General features: G+C 30.5%; 1 protein-coding gene across 2 annotated transcripts; it reads left to right on the top strand.

Annotated features, from left to right (window-relative positions):
* The first annotated feature begins 1,629 nt into the window (after positions 1–1,629).
* LOC111716674 (uncharacterized) lies at positions 1,630–13,286 on the top strand. 2 transcript variants are annotated; one of them, XM_023492154.1, is made up of 12 exons: positions 1,630–1,742; positions 2,448–2,516; positions 4,381–4,470; positions 5,779–5,876; positions 7,148–7,212; positions 8,799–8,890; positions 9,359–9,473; positions 10,026–10,080; positions 10,801–10,844; positions 10,995–11,044; positions 11,896–12,010; positions 12,902–13,286. In XM_023492154.1, exons 2-12 carry the CDS (start codon positions 2,467–2,469, stop codon positions 12,983–12,985), a joined length of 858 nt encoding a protein of 285 aa, XP_023347922.1. In that variant the 5' UTR covers positions 1,630–1,742; positions 2,448–2,466; the 3' UTR covers positions 12,986–13,286. The 2 variants fall into 2 exon arrangements, with proteins under 2 accessions (XP_023347922.1, XP_023347923.1); XM_023492155.1 differs by lacking the exon at positions 4,381–4,470.
* The last annotated feature ends 1,770 nt before the right edge of the window (positions 13,287–15,056 follow it).

The raw sequence follows: 15,056 nt of genomic DNA, 5'->3' as shown, positions 1-15,056 counted from the left end.
TGTCCAGGTTTAATATTGTTTAGGTTCAATACTTTCTAGGTTTAATATTGTCTAGGTTTAATATTGTCTACGTTTAATATTATCTAGGTTTCATACTGTCTAGGTTTAATAATGTTTAGGTTTAATATTGTCTAGGTTTAATATTATCTAGGTTTAATATTGTCTTGGTTTAATATTGTCTAGGTTTAATATTATCTAGGTTCAATATTGTCAAGGTTTAATATTGTCTAGGTTTAATATTATCTAGGTTTATTATTGTATAGGTTTAATATTATCTAGGTTTAATATTGTCTAGGTTTATTATTGTCTAGGTTTATTATTTTTTAGGTTTAATATTATCTAGGTTTAATATCGTTTATTTTAATATTGTCGAGGTTTAATATTATCTAGGTCTAACATTGTCTAGGTTTAATATTGTCTAGGTTTAATATTATCCAGGTTTAATATTGTCTAGGTTAATTATTTTCTAGGTTTAATATTGTCTAGGTTTAATATTGTCTAGGTTTAATATTATCTTGGTTTAATATTATATAGGTTTAATATCGTCTATTTTAATATTGTCTAGGTTTAATATTATCTAGGTTTAAAATTGTCTAGGTTTAATATTGTCTAGGTTTAATATTGTCTAGATTTAATATTGTCTATGTTTAATATTGTCTAGGTTTAATATTGTTTAGGTTTAATATTGTCTAGGTTTAATATTATCTAGGTTTAATATTGTCTAGGTTTAATATTGTTTAGGTTTAATATTGTCTAGTTTTAATATTGCTTAGGTTTTTTATTGTCTAGGTTTAATTTTATCTAGGTTTAATATTTTTCAGGTTTAATTTCGTCTATTTTAATATTGTCTAGGTTTAATATTATCTAGGTTTAATATTGTCTAGGTTTAATATTGTCTAAGTTTAATATTGTCTAGGTTTAATATTGTCTATGTTTAATATTGTCTAGGTTTAATATTGTTTAGGTTTATTATTGTCTAGGTTTAATATTATCTAGTTTTAATATTATTTAGGTTTCATATCGTCTATTTTAATATTGTCTAGGTTTAATGTTATCTAGGTCTAATATTGTCTAGGTTTCATATTGTCTAGGTTTAATATTGTCCTAGCTTAATATTATATAGGTTTAATATTGTCTAGGTTTAATATTATCATGGTTTAATATTATCTAGGTTTAATATTGTCCAGGTTTAATATTATCGTGGTTTAATAATGTCTAGGTTTAATATTGTCTAGGTTTCATATTGTCTAGGTTTCATATTGTCTAAGGTTAATATTGTCTAGGTTTAATATTGTCTAGGTTTAATAATGTTTAGGTTTGATATTGTCTAGGTTTAATATTGTCTATGTTTAATATTGTCTAGGTTTAATATTGTCGAAGTTTAATATTGTCTAGGTTTAATATTGTCGAGGTTCAATATTGTCTAGGTTTAATATTATCTAGGTTTAATATTGTCTAGGTTTAATGTTGTCTAGGTTTAATATTGTCTAGGTTGAATATTGTCTAGGTTTATTATTGTCTAGGTTTATTATTGTCTAGGTTAAATATTGTCTAGGTTTAATATTGTCTAGGTTTAATATTGTCTAGGTTTAATATTTTCTAGTTTTAATATTGTATAAGTTTAATATTTTCTAGGTTTAATATTGTCTAGGTTTAAACTCTGAAACTGAAAGGTTTGACATTGTCCTGTTTACACACCCTGACTCTATCCAACATCTACCAACTGAATGTGTTGAATACAGGTCGGCTTTTATTTTGAAATTAAAATTCATTTAAAGGGACTGTAAGCCTAATTTCAAGTTTCCCTCAATGCAAAGATGGCAATGTTCATTTACAATGGTACCCTTGAGTACTTTTCTAAACAATAATGTGCGTGGAAGATATTTTTGTTTATCTAGGCTTTTTCCTGAGATGAGATTTTAAAAGCTTTAACCAAATAAAACCCAAACTCAGGCTTAGATAGAACCCAAGTCAGGATTGGTTCTTATTCGACCAATGAGAGACTGTTTAGCAAGCTTTCTCTCTGTAGCAGACAGAATGCCGTCATATCAGCTTTGACAAGGAGATGTAAATTTCGAAATTTCAAACTTTTTGTAGATATATTATTTTCTTAGTATGTTTATTTTAGATATTTATCAAATTAATAAAATTTGACACCACAAATAATTTTAAATGTACAAATATAACAGCTGAAGACTCGAGCCTTAAAGAGAGAAAACCCTAAATGGTTGGTTATTACTAAACTCAAAGCCATCCAAATATCCATCCATGTAGAAATGCACAAATCACTAATGAGAACCCACAACTTAAAAATAATCAGTTCTAAAAATTATGAACATTAATATATAAATACTTCTTGATCAGGCAAAGCTTGTCGGAACCAGGCATGGCTATCTTTGCATGTTTAGTAGCTTGACATTTAAGTTGTTTTATTTAATATTTTCTAGGGACAATGTGAACTTGTTAATGGGCCATGGTAAATGTTTGTATGCATCTATGTATGGAATAGCTTACAGGAACATCATGCAATTATAGTAAAGCATCACATCATGGATGCATCATTTTAAAATAGAATTGAGTATTTGCTACAAACTCAAATTTTCTAATCACTATAGATTTTCAAACCATTGAAATCATTCTTCAACACATCAAAAGGCAAATGCAAGGCTTATATTCCATTTTTTAAAAAAAATGCATAACAATGATTACATAATACATACCAATTAATTCATGACATGACAGTACATGAATTCATTACAATGATTACATACCAATAAATGCATGACATGACAGTACATGAATACATAATGATTAGATACCAATTAATGCATTACATGACAGTACATGAATTCATTACAATGAGTACATACCAATTAATGCATAACATGACAGTACATGAATGTATAACAATAATTGCATACCAATTAATGCATGACATGACAGTACATAAATGCATAACAATGAGTACATACCAATTAATGCATGACATGACAGTACATGAATGCATAACAATGATAACATACCAATTAATGCATGACATAACAGTACATTAATGCATAACAACGATAATAACATACCAATTAATGCATGACATGACAGTACATAAATGTATAACAATAATTGCATACCAATTAATGCATGACATGACAGTACATGAATGCATAACAATGATAACATACCAATTAATGCATGACATAACAGTACATTAATGCATAAAAACAATAATAACATACCAATTAATGCATGACATGACAGTACATAAATGCAAAACAATGAGTGCATACCAATTAATGCATGACATGACAGTACATGAATACATAGCAATAATTACATACCAATTAATGCATGACATAACAGTACATTAATGCATAACAACAATAATAACATACCAATTAATGCATGACAGGACAGTACATAAATGCATAACAATGAGTACATACCAATTAATTCATGACATGACAGTACATGAATACATAACAATGATTACATACCAATTAATGCATGACATGAAAGTACATAAATGCATAACAATGAGTGCATACCAATTAATGCATGACATGACAGTACATGAATACATAGCAATGATTACATACCAATAAATGCATGACATGACAATACATGACTGCATAACAATTAATGCATGACAATGAAGAAATGGCATTAAATGCGAGATAATGTATATGAATATATGAATACGTGACAATGAATATATGTCAGTGACTGCATGATAATGAATATATGGTAATGAATGCACAACAGCGATTAAATGGCAATATATAATGATGAGTATATTGCAATGAATGCATGATAATGAATTATGTCAATGAATGCATAAGGATGAATATATAAACCAATGAATGCATGATAATGAATATATGGGAATGAATGCATTATAATGAATATATGGCAATGAATGCTAGAGGATTAAAATAAAGTCATGGTACGAATGCATGATAATGAGTATATGGCAATGAATGCATGAGGATTTAAATATAGACATGGTATGAATGCATAATAATGAATATATGGCAATGAATACATGAGGATTAAAATATAGACATGGTATAAATGCATAATAATGAATATATGGAAATGAATACATGAGGATGAATATATGTCAATGAATACATGAGGATGAATATATAAACCAATGAATACATGAGGATAAATATATGTCAATGAATACATGAGGATGAATAAATAAACCAATGAATGCATGATAATGAATATATAAACCAATGAATACATGAGGATGAATATATAAACCAATGAATACATAATAATGAAAGTATGGCAATGAATGCATGAGGATAAATATATAAACCAATGAATGCATGATAATGAATATAAAAACCAATGAATGCATAATAATGAATGAAGGGATCCGAGGTATGATAACTATATCAATAGTCATGAATGTTTGATAAATCCCTCGGCAGCTTTTCTCACTCAGTATTCACATATTCTGAGGTATTTTTATTATTACATCTTTTCATTAATTCATTTTAGTATGTTTTTTGTTTATATTATTTCATATTCATATTTTTTCATATTTTTATTTATCTATAAATTATGAAATATTTGTGTATATAAAGTTGTAATCTCAGCTTGTCAGTCTGTTCGTTTGACCGATCATAACTCAGAAACCCCTGAACGGATTGGCCTCACATTTTTATTGGGGAACTCAAAAGACATTATTTTAGCTTGGTTTCGAGATTATTAGTTGAGTACATGACAACTTTAATAACGAAAATTTAGTTTCCCGGTAAAATCGTTCAAGTGCAAAACGGCGGGAGTAACTTTTAGTAACCTTGGCAGCCGTGGTTTCCCAAGCTAGTTACAAATAATAATAGTAATCACAATTTACTATGTAGTTTGGACCCGCCTAATCAGGGTAGGTTGTTTAGAGTGATTGTGATGAATATGATTGGATACGTACATAAAATTATGTTTTGGGAGAGTTAATACACTTTTAGTTTTGTTTTATATGTAAAATCTACTCAAATGATATATACAGCTAGTTGTTTCGCATTATTATAACTGAATTGCATTTTTTTTGTTTATATTTTTTATAATTTTATTCAACAATAGCTGAAGGGCCCGGCGAAGTTTTTTAGCCGCCTTTAACACACCCCGGCAACCCATGAGTGTCTACAACAAATTTCAGCCCATTATATCCATCCGTTTGGCCGTCTATACGCAACATATATATAAATGAATGTCTTGTTTTACTATATAGATATATACTTCACTTGTACTGTAAGCGTTTTTCAAGTGACCCTACATGCAAAGATTGCAATGAATAATTTTCAATAATAACGTTGAAGCCTTTATCTGATCAATGATGTGTACGATATAGTCGTTTTCCTAGCTTTAACATTCAATTGTGATAATTCCAACATGTCTTTCAATAAAACATAATTATAAATAATAAGTTTTCCAATCAGATAAAGCTCAGAAATGTGCCTTTCTATAATCTTTTTTTGGCTTTAGCTTTGTATTCTATCAGCTTTTTGAAGATATTCTTTCCTAATAAATTTTTTTTCTGTCTGCCCAGTCACGCAAATCTGCCCGATTAGTAAAATGAATTCAACCTATAAGAAGCATAATATCTGAATGCGTCAACCTTGTTGCTCCGGCTAGTCCTATCCATAGAGCTAGGTACAGTACAAACTGGGACCGGAAAGTTTAACCTGGCTCGGAAATTCAAATGTACTACGGCTGCCCGTGCAACTACATGTTTTTCATTTTCATCTTAATATTGTATTTTGTTGACAGAAGTGATTTGGATACTTTTCCTACTCCTGGTCTTCTTGGATACTGGCCTGACACTGTTCTTGCCAACAAGAATTCAGCATATACTTTCAGAAATTCAAGTTAGTATTACAAGTATATACTTTCAGAAATTCAAGTTAGTATTACAAGTATATACTTTTAGAAATTCAAGTTAGTATTACAAGTATATACTTTCAGAAATTCAAGTTAGTTTTACAAGTATATACATTCAGAAATTCAAGTTAGTATTACAAGTATATATATTCAAGTATCTATTTATATAAAGTTATAATCTCTGTATCTCTGTGTGTATGTCCGATCATAACTCAGGACCCCTGGACCGATTTGCCTTGAATTATGATGGGGGAACTCGTGAGGGCCACGGGAATGTTTTTAGTTTGGTTTGAGATTTTAAGGACTCAAAGAATTTCGTAGTAAGATTTCGATTCTACTGGAGACCACCGGAGGGATTTTATTTTCACTGGAGGGGTTTGAAAAATGCTTTTTACAATTTAAAACTTTACGCATGGTGATTTACATTCCACTGGAGGGATTCTGATATCTTTCCAGGGGGATTATAATTCCACTGGAGGGATTCAGATATCCTTCCTATGGGTTTATAATTGCACTGGTGGGATTCAGTTATCCTTTCTGGTGGTTATAATTTCATTGGAGGGATTCAGATATCCTTCCTATGAGTTTATAATTCCACTGGAGGGATTCAGATATCTTTCTAGGGGGTTTATAATTCCACTGGAGGGATTCAGATATCTTTCCTAGGGGTTTATAATTCCACTGGAGGGATTCAGATATCCTTCCAAGGGATTAATAATTCCACTGGAGGGATTCAGAGCTCCTTCCTGGGGGCTATAATTCCACTGGAGGGATTCAGATATCTTTCCTAGGGGTTTATATTCCACTGGAGAGATTCAGATATCCTTCCTATGGGTTTATAATTCCACTGGAGGGATTCAGATATCTTTCAAGGGGGATTATAATTCCACTGGAGGGATTCACATATCCATCCTGTGGGGTTATAATTCCACTGAAGGGATTCAGATATTTTTCCTAGGGGTTTATAATTCCACTGGATGGATTCAGATATCCTTTCTGGGGGTTAAAATTCCACTGGTGGGATTCAGCTATCCTTTCTGGGGGTTATAATTCCACTGGAGGGATTCAGTTATCCTTCCAAGGGGTTTATAATTCCACTGGAGAGATTCAGTTATCCTTCCAAGGGGTTTATAATTCCACTGGAGGAACACCCTCCTCCCCACCATCTATATAAGACACAAATAGCCGAATCTGGATAGGATTAAATTAGAACTTGTGCATTCTGTAGTTTTAGTAATAAATAACTTTTATATGTTAGGTGGAACATCATTGATTACTGAGAAATTAAAGAAGGCTGCAGAATATGTCGGGCTATCCCATAAGGTGATTAATGTATTTTAAATTACCTTTAAGCAATTAAGAAAAGTTTTATGCTCGAAATATATTGCAGGAATAAGCAAAATATGTTTTTTTTTCAAACCAAAAAACTTCCATTAAACTCAATTAACAGATAAAGTTTTACCAATCTGTTACATTCAAAAAGTATTGTTCAGTTGTAAAAATATACTTAATTATTAAGTTATTATGCTTATTAAACTTAACAACTATATTTTCAATACTTTGATCCCGCTAACTTTACTGGAGTGTTTGCGAAAAATGAAAAGGAGAATAGGCGTACATGGAAAAAGTATTGATGGTGATCGCTACTAATTTTACTTCTATCTGTTACGTCTATAATTGGAGAAAATTGTTAAAAACGACTTAATCAGCCTAACATAGAGTCCGTACAGAAAGTTGAAACATTCGACTTGGATTGTAAAAAAAATCAATTTAATTCCAAACAAATCATTTAGATATTACAACCTATAATCATCGATCATTTTTCGACGCATTCGTATTTAGTTGATATTTCATAATATTTTTATGTGCTTCATATAAAATATACTTTAAACAACGATTTTTTTGTCGCTAGGTGTCGTTGAAGTCTATTCCATGTGGAACTCCAGAAGCATCGTAGGCAGAGACACCTAGTGGCTAAATAAATGTTATTTAAAGTATATTGCATATAAAACGAGTAAAAAAATATTTTGAAATATCAACTTTATAAAAATGTGTCAAAACATTATCGATGATTATAGGTTGTAATTTCTCCTTATAGATGTAAGATTATTAGCGATCACTATCCATAATTTTTCGAAGTAAGCCTTTACCCCTTTTAATTTTTTCGCGAACTCTCCCTTTAATTTTAATTGACCCTCCAAAGATAGAATCTAACACTTTTCAAGATATAAAAACGACGTCTTCTTCCACTTTTTTGATCAAATCAAAATTGAAATGGCAAATTTTGTGAATCAGACTTAAGAACCTTTTTAAAGGGCGGAACGACAATAGTGCATTCAAGAATTTTTGTTGTATGAGATACAGGGTTACCCAAAAAAGATGTGACTGTAAAGACCACCCAAAAATCTAAAAACTCTAAAAACTCTTTAAATTTAAAAAAGTGTCTAAACTCTCATTAATTTAATATTTGTATTTGTTCAGGGTATTCATGATATTGGATCCTCCTGGTTTGGACCTGCTCATTTAATCATTAAACTCTCATTTATTAAGGAAATATATTTTTCATGTGGTATTCATGATATTGGATCCTCCAGGTTTGGTCCTGCTCATTTAATCATTAAACTCTCATTTATTTAATATCTTTATTATTCAGGGTATTCATTATATAGGTTCCTCCATGGTTTGGACCTGCTTATTTAGTCATTAAACTCTCATTTATTCAATGACTTTACTATTCTGGGTATTCATTATATAGGTTCCTCCTGGTTTGGACCTGCTTATTTAGTCATTAAACTCTCATTTATTCAATGACTTTACTATTCTGGGTATTTATGATATAGGTTCCTCCTGGTTTGGTCCTGCTTATTTAATCATTAAACTCTCATTTATTTAATATCTTTATTATTCAGGGTATTCATGATATTGGTTCCTCCTGGTTTGGACCTGCTCATTTAATCATTAAACTTTCATCCATGGCAGTTGTATTATCAAAATATTTGAGGTATTTATATTTATAATTTAAAAACATAAAAATAAAAACAAAAAACATTTTTAAACATGTTTTACTTGTACATCATATTTGAGTATTATTTTTTAAAGGTGACGTTGTTATAGATATGTTTTTAAAGATAATCTTATTAAAAATAATTTAAAAGTCGTCTTACTTTTTCGTATTTCCAGTTAGTGACTCTTGCAAATTTGTTTATATCTTGTTTAATTTTGAATTGATTCTGATGATTTCAACGTTTATGAAATCAGTTTTTCAGAAAATATATCCTTTAATGATATATTAGAACAAAATTTGTATTAGTGAAAAAATCAACAAAATATGGAAATATATGAAATTGTTCAAAATTAGAAACTAAGTTGCATTTCATAAAACTATAGAACTGGTTCAAAATTGAGCTAAACAAGTTTTAATAAACAGGTTTTCACTTTACATCAATTATAAAAATATTTAATTCTTCAGAGTGTACATGTTTGGTCCTGGTAGTTTCTGCAGGTGTGCAACATGTACAGAACTACCTCTAGAGTGTACATGGGGTTCAGGACCATATGCCGGTACAATACTTCTTTATGCACAGGTAAACATATGTACAGAACTACTTCTAGAGTGTACATAGGGCTCAGGACCATATAACGGTACAATACTTCTCTATGCAAAGGTAAACGCATGTACAGAACTACCTCTAGAGTGTACATGGGGCTCAGGACCATATGCTGGTACAATACTTCTCTATGCACGGGTAAACACATGTACAGAACTACCTCTAGAGTATACATGGGGCTCAACTGACCATATGCTGATATAAACATGCTTCCTTCACTCTAAAATTTTCGTAAACAAATTTTTACAATTTTTTAAATTAAAATTGAAATTTCCAGTTTTTCTTTACGGCATTGAACATTTTGAAAACATTTAAATTTTCTAAAACTATATTAGCTCGGCTTTGCAAAAATGTAACACTTTTTATTTTTGCACATGTTTGGCTCAATAAGTAGATTTACGATAAATATTTGGATTTTTGCCCATAAACTATGTTTTCTTCCCCCCCCCCAAAAAAAAAATTCATCTTTTAAAACTTTTGGAGTGAATTTTTTGATAAAGTTAAAAATAAAATTATTCTTGTTTTCAGGAATTAGCAATTAACCAGATCTGGGACAAAAATCAATATGATTCCCTAAATAAAGGAATTTCTTCTTTTCTCATATATATTTTACTTATTTATAATTATAATTTACATTACACGCTTTTGAACAATTTTGAAAGTTTAGACTGGACAACATTTCGCCAACAAACAAGTTTTTGATAATGAATGGATTTGTTAATATATGACAATTATTTATGATAATAATGATATTAGTTATTTATGATATTGTGAATGAAAATAACTGCTCATGAAAAAAAGGAAGAAATAAAAACAAACGAATAAATATGTTGAAAATGTGTTAAAAACTAACTATCGGCAACTCTTGATATTTTTCTGCTCTTAATTGCATGAAACAAACATATGTATCTGTTTTGATGTTTTTGAGTCTTCTTATTTTTCCTGTTTGACATGAAATTATTCTAAACGGCTATTTACTGCAGCCAGGGCCGATAATGAATTCAAAAATATATATTGCGTCAACATTGTTTAAAATATGGAGATGGTTAAAGAACAGTAACCTTAAGAAAGAACGAAAAAATTTGGTAACAAACGGAACGTTCAAGAACAACGACTAAAAAGGTCTGACTGTCCTCATGTATGAAAACATTCTTTACGAAAACGCTCTTTCATAAATAAAATTATTCAATTATCAAGTAAATTACTAAAATTTTAATCAAAACCAAGAATTTATAACAAGTATTAATGGAATTAACGTTTTCCTTGTCACGTAAAATCAATGATAAAGAAGATATTTTAAAAGTAAATGTTGATGCTTCAACCACAACTGATGAATCTGTGTGTGCGGTAAACATGTTTTAAACTTATTTTTTTATATTTTCCAATTTATCTTTATGATTGTTTTCGACATTAATGTTAATTTTTAATTTATACTTTGAAAGCTGGATTTTACATTTAAAAGATTACTGAACCATTTAATCAAATATTCTTTTTTAGAATTTGCATCTTCATGTTTTTCATGGTTCAGACAGATTCAGCAAATTTGAGTAAGTAATCATGTTTTCTTTTTTTCTCATTCAAAAATCATGGTTGCTGTATATTCCTAAACTAATCCTTTAGTTCAGAGAAACATGCACACAAGGCAAGTATGAAGTTTGATAAATTTTTCACCTTTGAAATTTGGGCCTCAAATTAAAAAAATTAGAAGCTTTTCAAAAAAAGAGTTGAGTTTTTGTCACAAACTTTAATTCTTAAAACCCTATATCTTTGAAACTTGATGGAGTAAACCTTTGATATTTCAAACTTAGATTATTTGATCTAACACTATACTTAGTTTGAAATAAATAAGGTCTAAGACATTGGGTTCCAAAGATATAGGGATTGGAAAATCAGAGTTTGTGGCAAAGACTCAATTCCTTTAGCGCAGCAATTATGGGTTGTGATCGTATGAAGCATTAAAATCCATCTAGAGATTATTTTAATATTCGATTTCGATCCTGTAATGGTTATACCCTGCAGGGACAACTTTAATTGAGGGATCAACCATTGGTTCTCAAATCTAAAAGTTCCCACATTGGATATCGAGCTCAAGCCTTTAAGATTATCAATAACACAGAAGTTCTGATCAACATAATGAAGCTCTTTGCTCATCTATACATATATATATCAAGATGTATGTAAATATGTTTATATTAGGATGTATGTAAATATATTTATATTAGGATGTATGTAGATATATTTATATGTCAGTAATAGCTGGAAAAACGGCTTGACCGAATGGGCTGAATAATTTATAACAATTTTTAAATTAGAAATAACAATAGACTGTTGTTAAGAATCAACTTAAATTATTGTCACCAATCAGGAAACCTTCTATTTTGGATATATCTGTGCTTAGATTTGTGGATGGAAGATACAAAGAGTTTAATATGACTGGTCTCAAGCTATCTAAAGCACGAGATTTTGCTATTTTTCTTGCTCTCAAATCATCCGGACAGGGAATAGGCGAACAGGTAAAAAAGTCTAGGATTATTTCTTGTCACTTCTTAGTATAATTCATTATAGACTTGCTGTTAAGTTATCATCGTGATATTATATAAATCAGCTGTTTTTCAAGATTTAATGTTGCTCGAATTTTTTCAAATAAAGTTTTTCTTTCATTTTTTCCATTGAAATGAAAGTAAAATTTAAATTATAGAGGTCGAGAGGACGGACTCTATTAAAACACGGTGAACTAATCCAGTATATATTTAAGTCTAAATAGAACAAGGGTTCGTGTTCACTATCACTATCGAGAATATTACATTGAATGTTTTATATGATTCCACGAGCTTCTAAAATGCTCCAAGCCCCGTCTTGTTCCCAAGTCTGGATGTGGAGATACTCTAAGGAGGCCAATAGTCGTCTTCCACAAAAAAAGCTTTTACTATATATTTCTGCTCTGTTCAAAGCTTAACTATTATATCTAGAATTAAATAACCTAGCTATGCATCAAGTATACAAACCTTGCATTAAATTAAAATGACCAAAATTATAGTATTTAAACTCAAATCAATTTATAGATTTTTATTAAAAGTCAATTTTTTATTATCTTTAAAATTTGTATTTTTGCATTTTTTGGTCAACCAAATATCTGCTGAGGCTCTCAGGCACAGTCGTTATCGTCTGTTTCAATACATGCAGGCAAATTTGTATTAGAATTTTTGTTCATTTCAAGCTATTAAACACCAGAAAAAAATAAACATGTTTAACAAAGAGTAGTTGTCAATAAATGGCTTCTATTTATTTATAATTTAAAAAACGCTTTTCACTCAGGGACAACACATCATTTAATAAATGTCGTCTTCATTTATTAACGCTGACCTGTACTAAAATATACAAATAAAAAATTTAATATTTTCCAGGAAGTGTCTGCTAGATATTCAATTGGTGGAGATGGATCCTTGGCCAATGTTTGTAAAATGGATGCTGATATTTCATCACTGTAATCTCAATTTACGTGATATTTCATCTCTGTAATCTCAATTTACTTGATATTTCATCTCTGTAATCTCAATTTACTTGATATTTCATCACTGTAATCTCAATTTACGTGATATTTCATCTCTGTAATTTCAATTTAGTTGATATTTCATCTCTGTAATCTCAATTTACTTGATATTTCATCTCTGCAATCTCAATTTACTTGAAACAAAACAGGAAAATAATAGCTCCACTGGTTTCAAGAGTAGAGTTAAACAGAAGATGTCAGTTTCACATTTGATTGAAAAAATATATTTTTGTCTTGATTGACCCTTGTCACTTTTAACAATATAATAACCATCAAAATCAATAATAAATAAGATTATTTTTTAAAAAATTGGGTCGTCAAATGGACAAAAGACATCGAACTCAGATTATGATATGAAATTTTTTTTTGCAAATATTAAAGACATTTTAAACCTAAGCAGGCTGGGTGGGGCCTCCCCCCCACCCAGCGTTTGAAGTCCCCCCCCCTGAAGTTTTTTTTTGTCCTAGCACTCTCATTTTTGACACTATCCCTGTAAAGTTGGTAAAAAGTTTGGTCTGTGTAAAAAAAAAATTAAAATAGCCCTTAACTTTTTTGTAACTAAATCTACAGATCTAAAGATTAATGGTATGTTGTTTAATCTTAAATACCCTCAAAGCCCCAGACTGAGACAAATTTAGACTAATTGAGATCAAATTATAACCAAATTATATCCCAATTATAACCAAATAGACATCTATGTCATCAGATTCGGATTCAGTGCAATCAAACTCGTCTGTATAGTCTCATCATCTGCATCAGAGATATGATTACGGTTTCCAACCCTAGTAGATTTTACTTGCATGTGCCTCAAATCGTAGCTAACTTTAAACAGAGGCAAAACTGTACGCTGAACCAAGGATCTCACCCTGTAAGTTTATAAAACCGGTTCTCTGTCTGAGTTTACTGAGTATAGACCACTGAAGTCATTGCTTCCTCCAGGGGTTGAACAGATCCAGGCAGGGAATTTACAGGGGTTGTATAGCCTAAATCATGATCAGACATGATCGCGTAACATATGCAAATAATTTGCAAAAATTTCTATGCAAAACTTGCGCATTCTGTTTCCTAATGGCATAGGCTTTCCAAAATTATGAAAATCTGACAACTGAAAGTGGTCAAAACAAAGATTTAGTTTGTGACAGAAAAAAGTAGTCATTCAGGCATTGTGCCTTCTGCCTTGAATATAGTCTTTTAACAGCCTTTTACATGACATAGCAAAGAAAAATAAGTTTTAAATGTTTAGGAATCATGAATACAGGGAACCAGAGTTGGCGATTCAAAAACTTTGACTCAAGCCATGATTCCTTACACCCAACTTTAGGACCCGATCTTCGACCCAATTCTGACGACAGCTTGTGTCATGTGATTGACTGCTGCAAGATCTTCGGCTCGACTTAAGGAGTTAGGCCCAAAGAAAATAAAACCGACCTTGGTTGGTTTTAGTGGAGGATAAGGTTCAATGCAAAGTCTCATCAAAACCCGGAATGCGCGAATGCGGAATACCATGAAAATCAGTAATGGAAACTTGGACGAAGACAGTTATTTTCATCTTTTCAAGGAATATTTAATTTATGAAAACGGAAAAAATCAGTTATTTTTAGTGCAAATTGTTTCATGATTAGATATCACACGCAAATCTGCCCCTTTAGTAAAAGTAAATTCAACCTATATGAAGCGTAAAGTCTAACAGCCTCAACCTTGTTGCACCGGCTAGTCCTGTCCATAGCGCTAGGTACAGTAGAAACTGGGACCGGGAAGGTAGACCCGGCTCGGAAATTCAAATCTACTACGGCTGCCCATGATCAAACCAGTCATACGCTAAGCCTATTCTGTATTTTCTTCGAGGATAAAATTTTGGATAAATAAATTTTTTTCAGAGCTCTATTTTTAAAATTGGGAAAAATTTACAAAATTGTGCGTTATTATTTCATTAATAGCATTTTTTTTAACAAGCTAACATTAATAAACATTTTAAATTATACATATTTGAATTTCAGAAATCTTGAAAA

The sequence above is a fragment of the Eurytemora carolleeae genome, unplaced genomic scaffold (assembly GCF_000591075.1).
Source record: "Eurytemora carolleeae unplaced genomic scaffold, Eaff_2.0 scaffold2147, whole genome shotgun sequence".
In the NCBI taxonomy this organism is placed as follows: domain Eukaryota; kingdom Metazoa; phylum Arthropoda; class Copepoda; order Calanoida; family Temoridae; genus Eurytemora; species Eurytemora carolleeae.
This window is presented reverse-complemented; position numbering and strand designations above follow the sequence as displayed.

What these genes read in the sequence shown, in the direction of transcription:
- LOC111716674 (XM_023492154.1), top strand. Translation starts at nt 2,467, where the DNA reads ATGGGCCATGGTAAATGTTTGTATGCATCTATGTATGGAATAGCTTAC. An exon ending in ATATACTTTCAGAAATTCAA is followed by an intron (nt 5,877 to 7,147) that starts GTTAGTATTACA and finishes TTTATATGTTAG; the next exon opens with GTGGAACATCATTGATTACT. An exon ending in GTATTATCAAAATATTTGAG is followed by an intron (nt 8,891 to 9,358) that starts GTATTTATATTT and finishes TTAATTCTTCAG; the next exon opens with AGTGTACATGTTTGGTCCTG.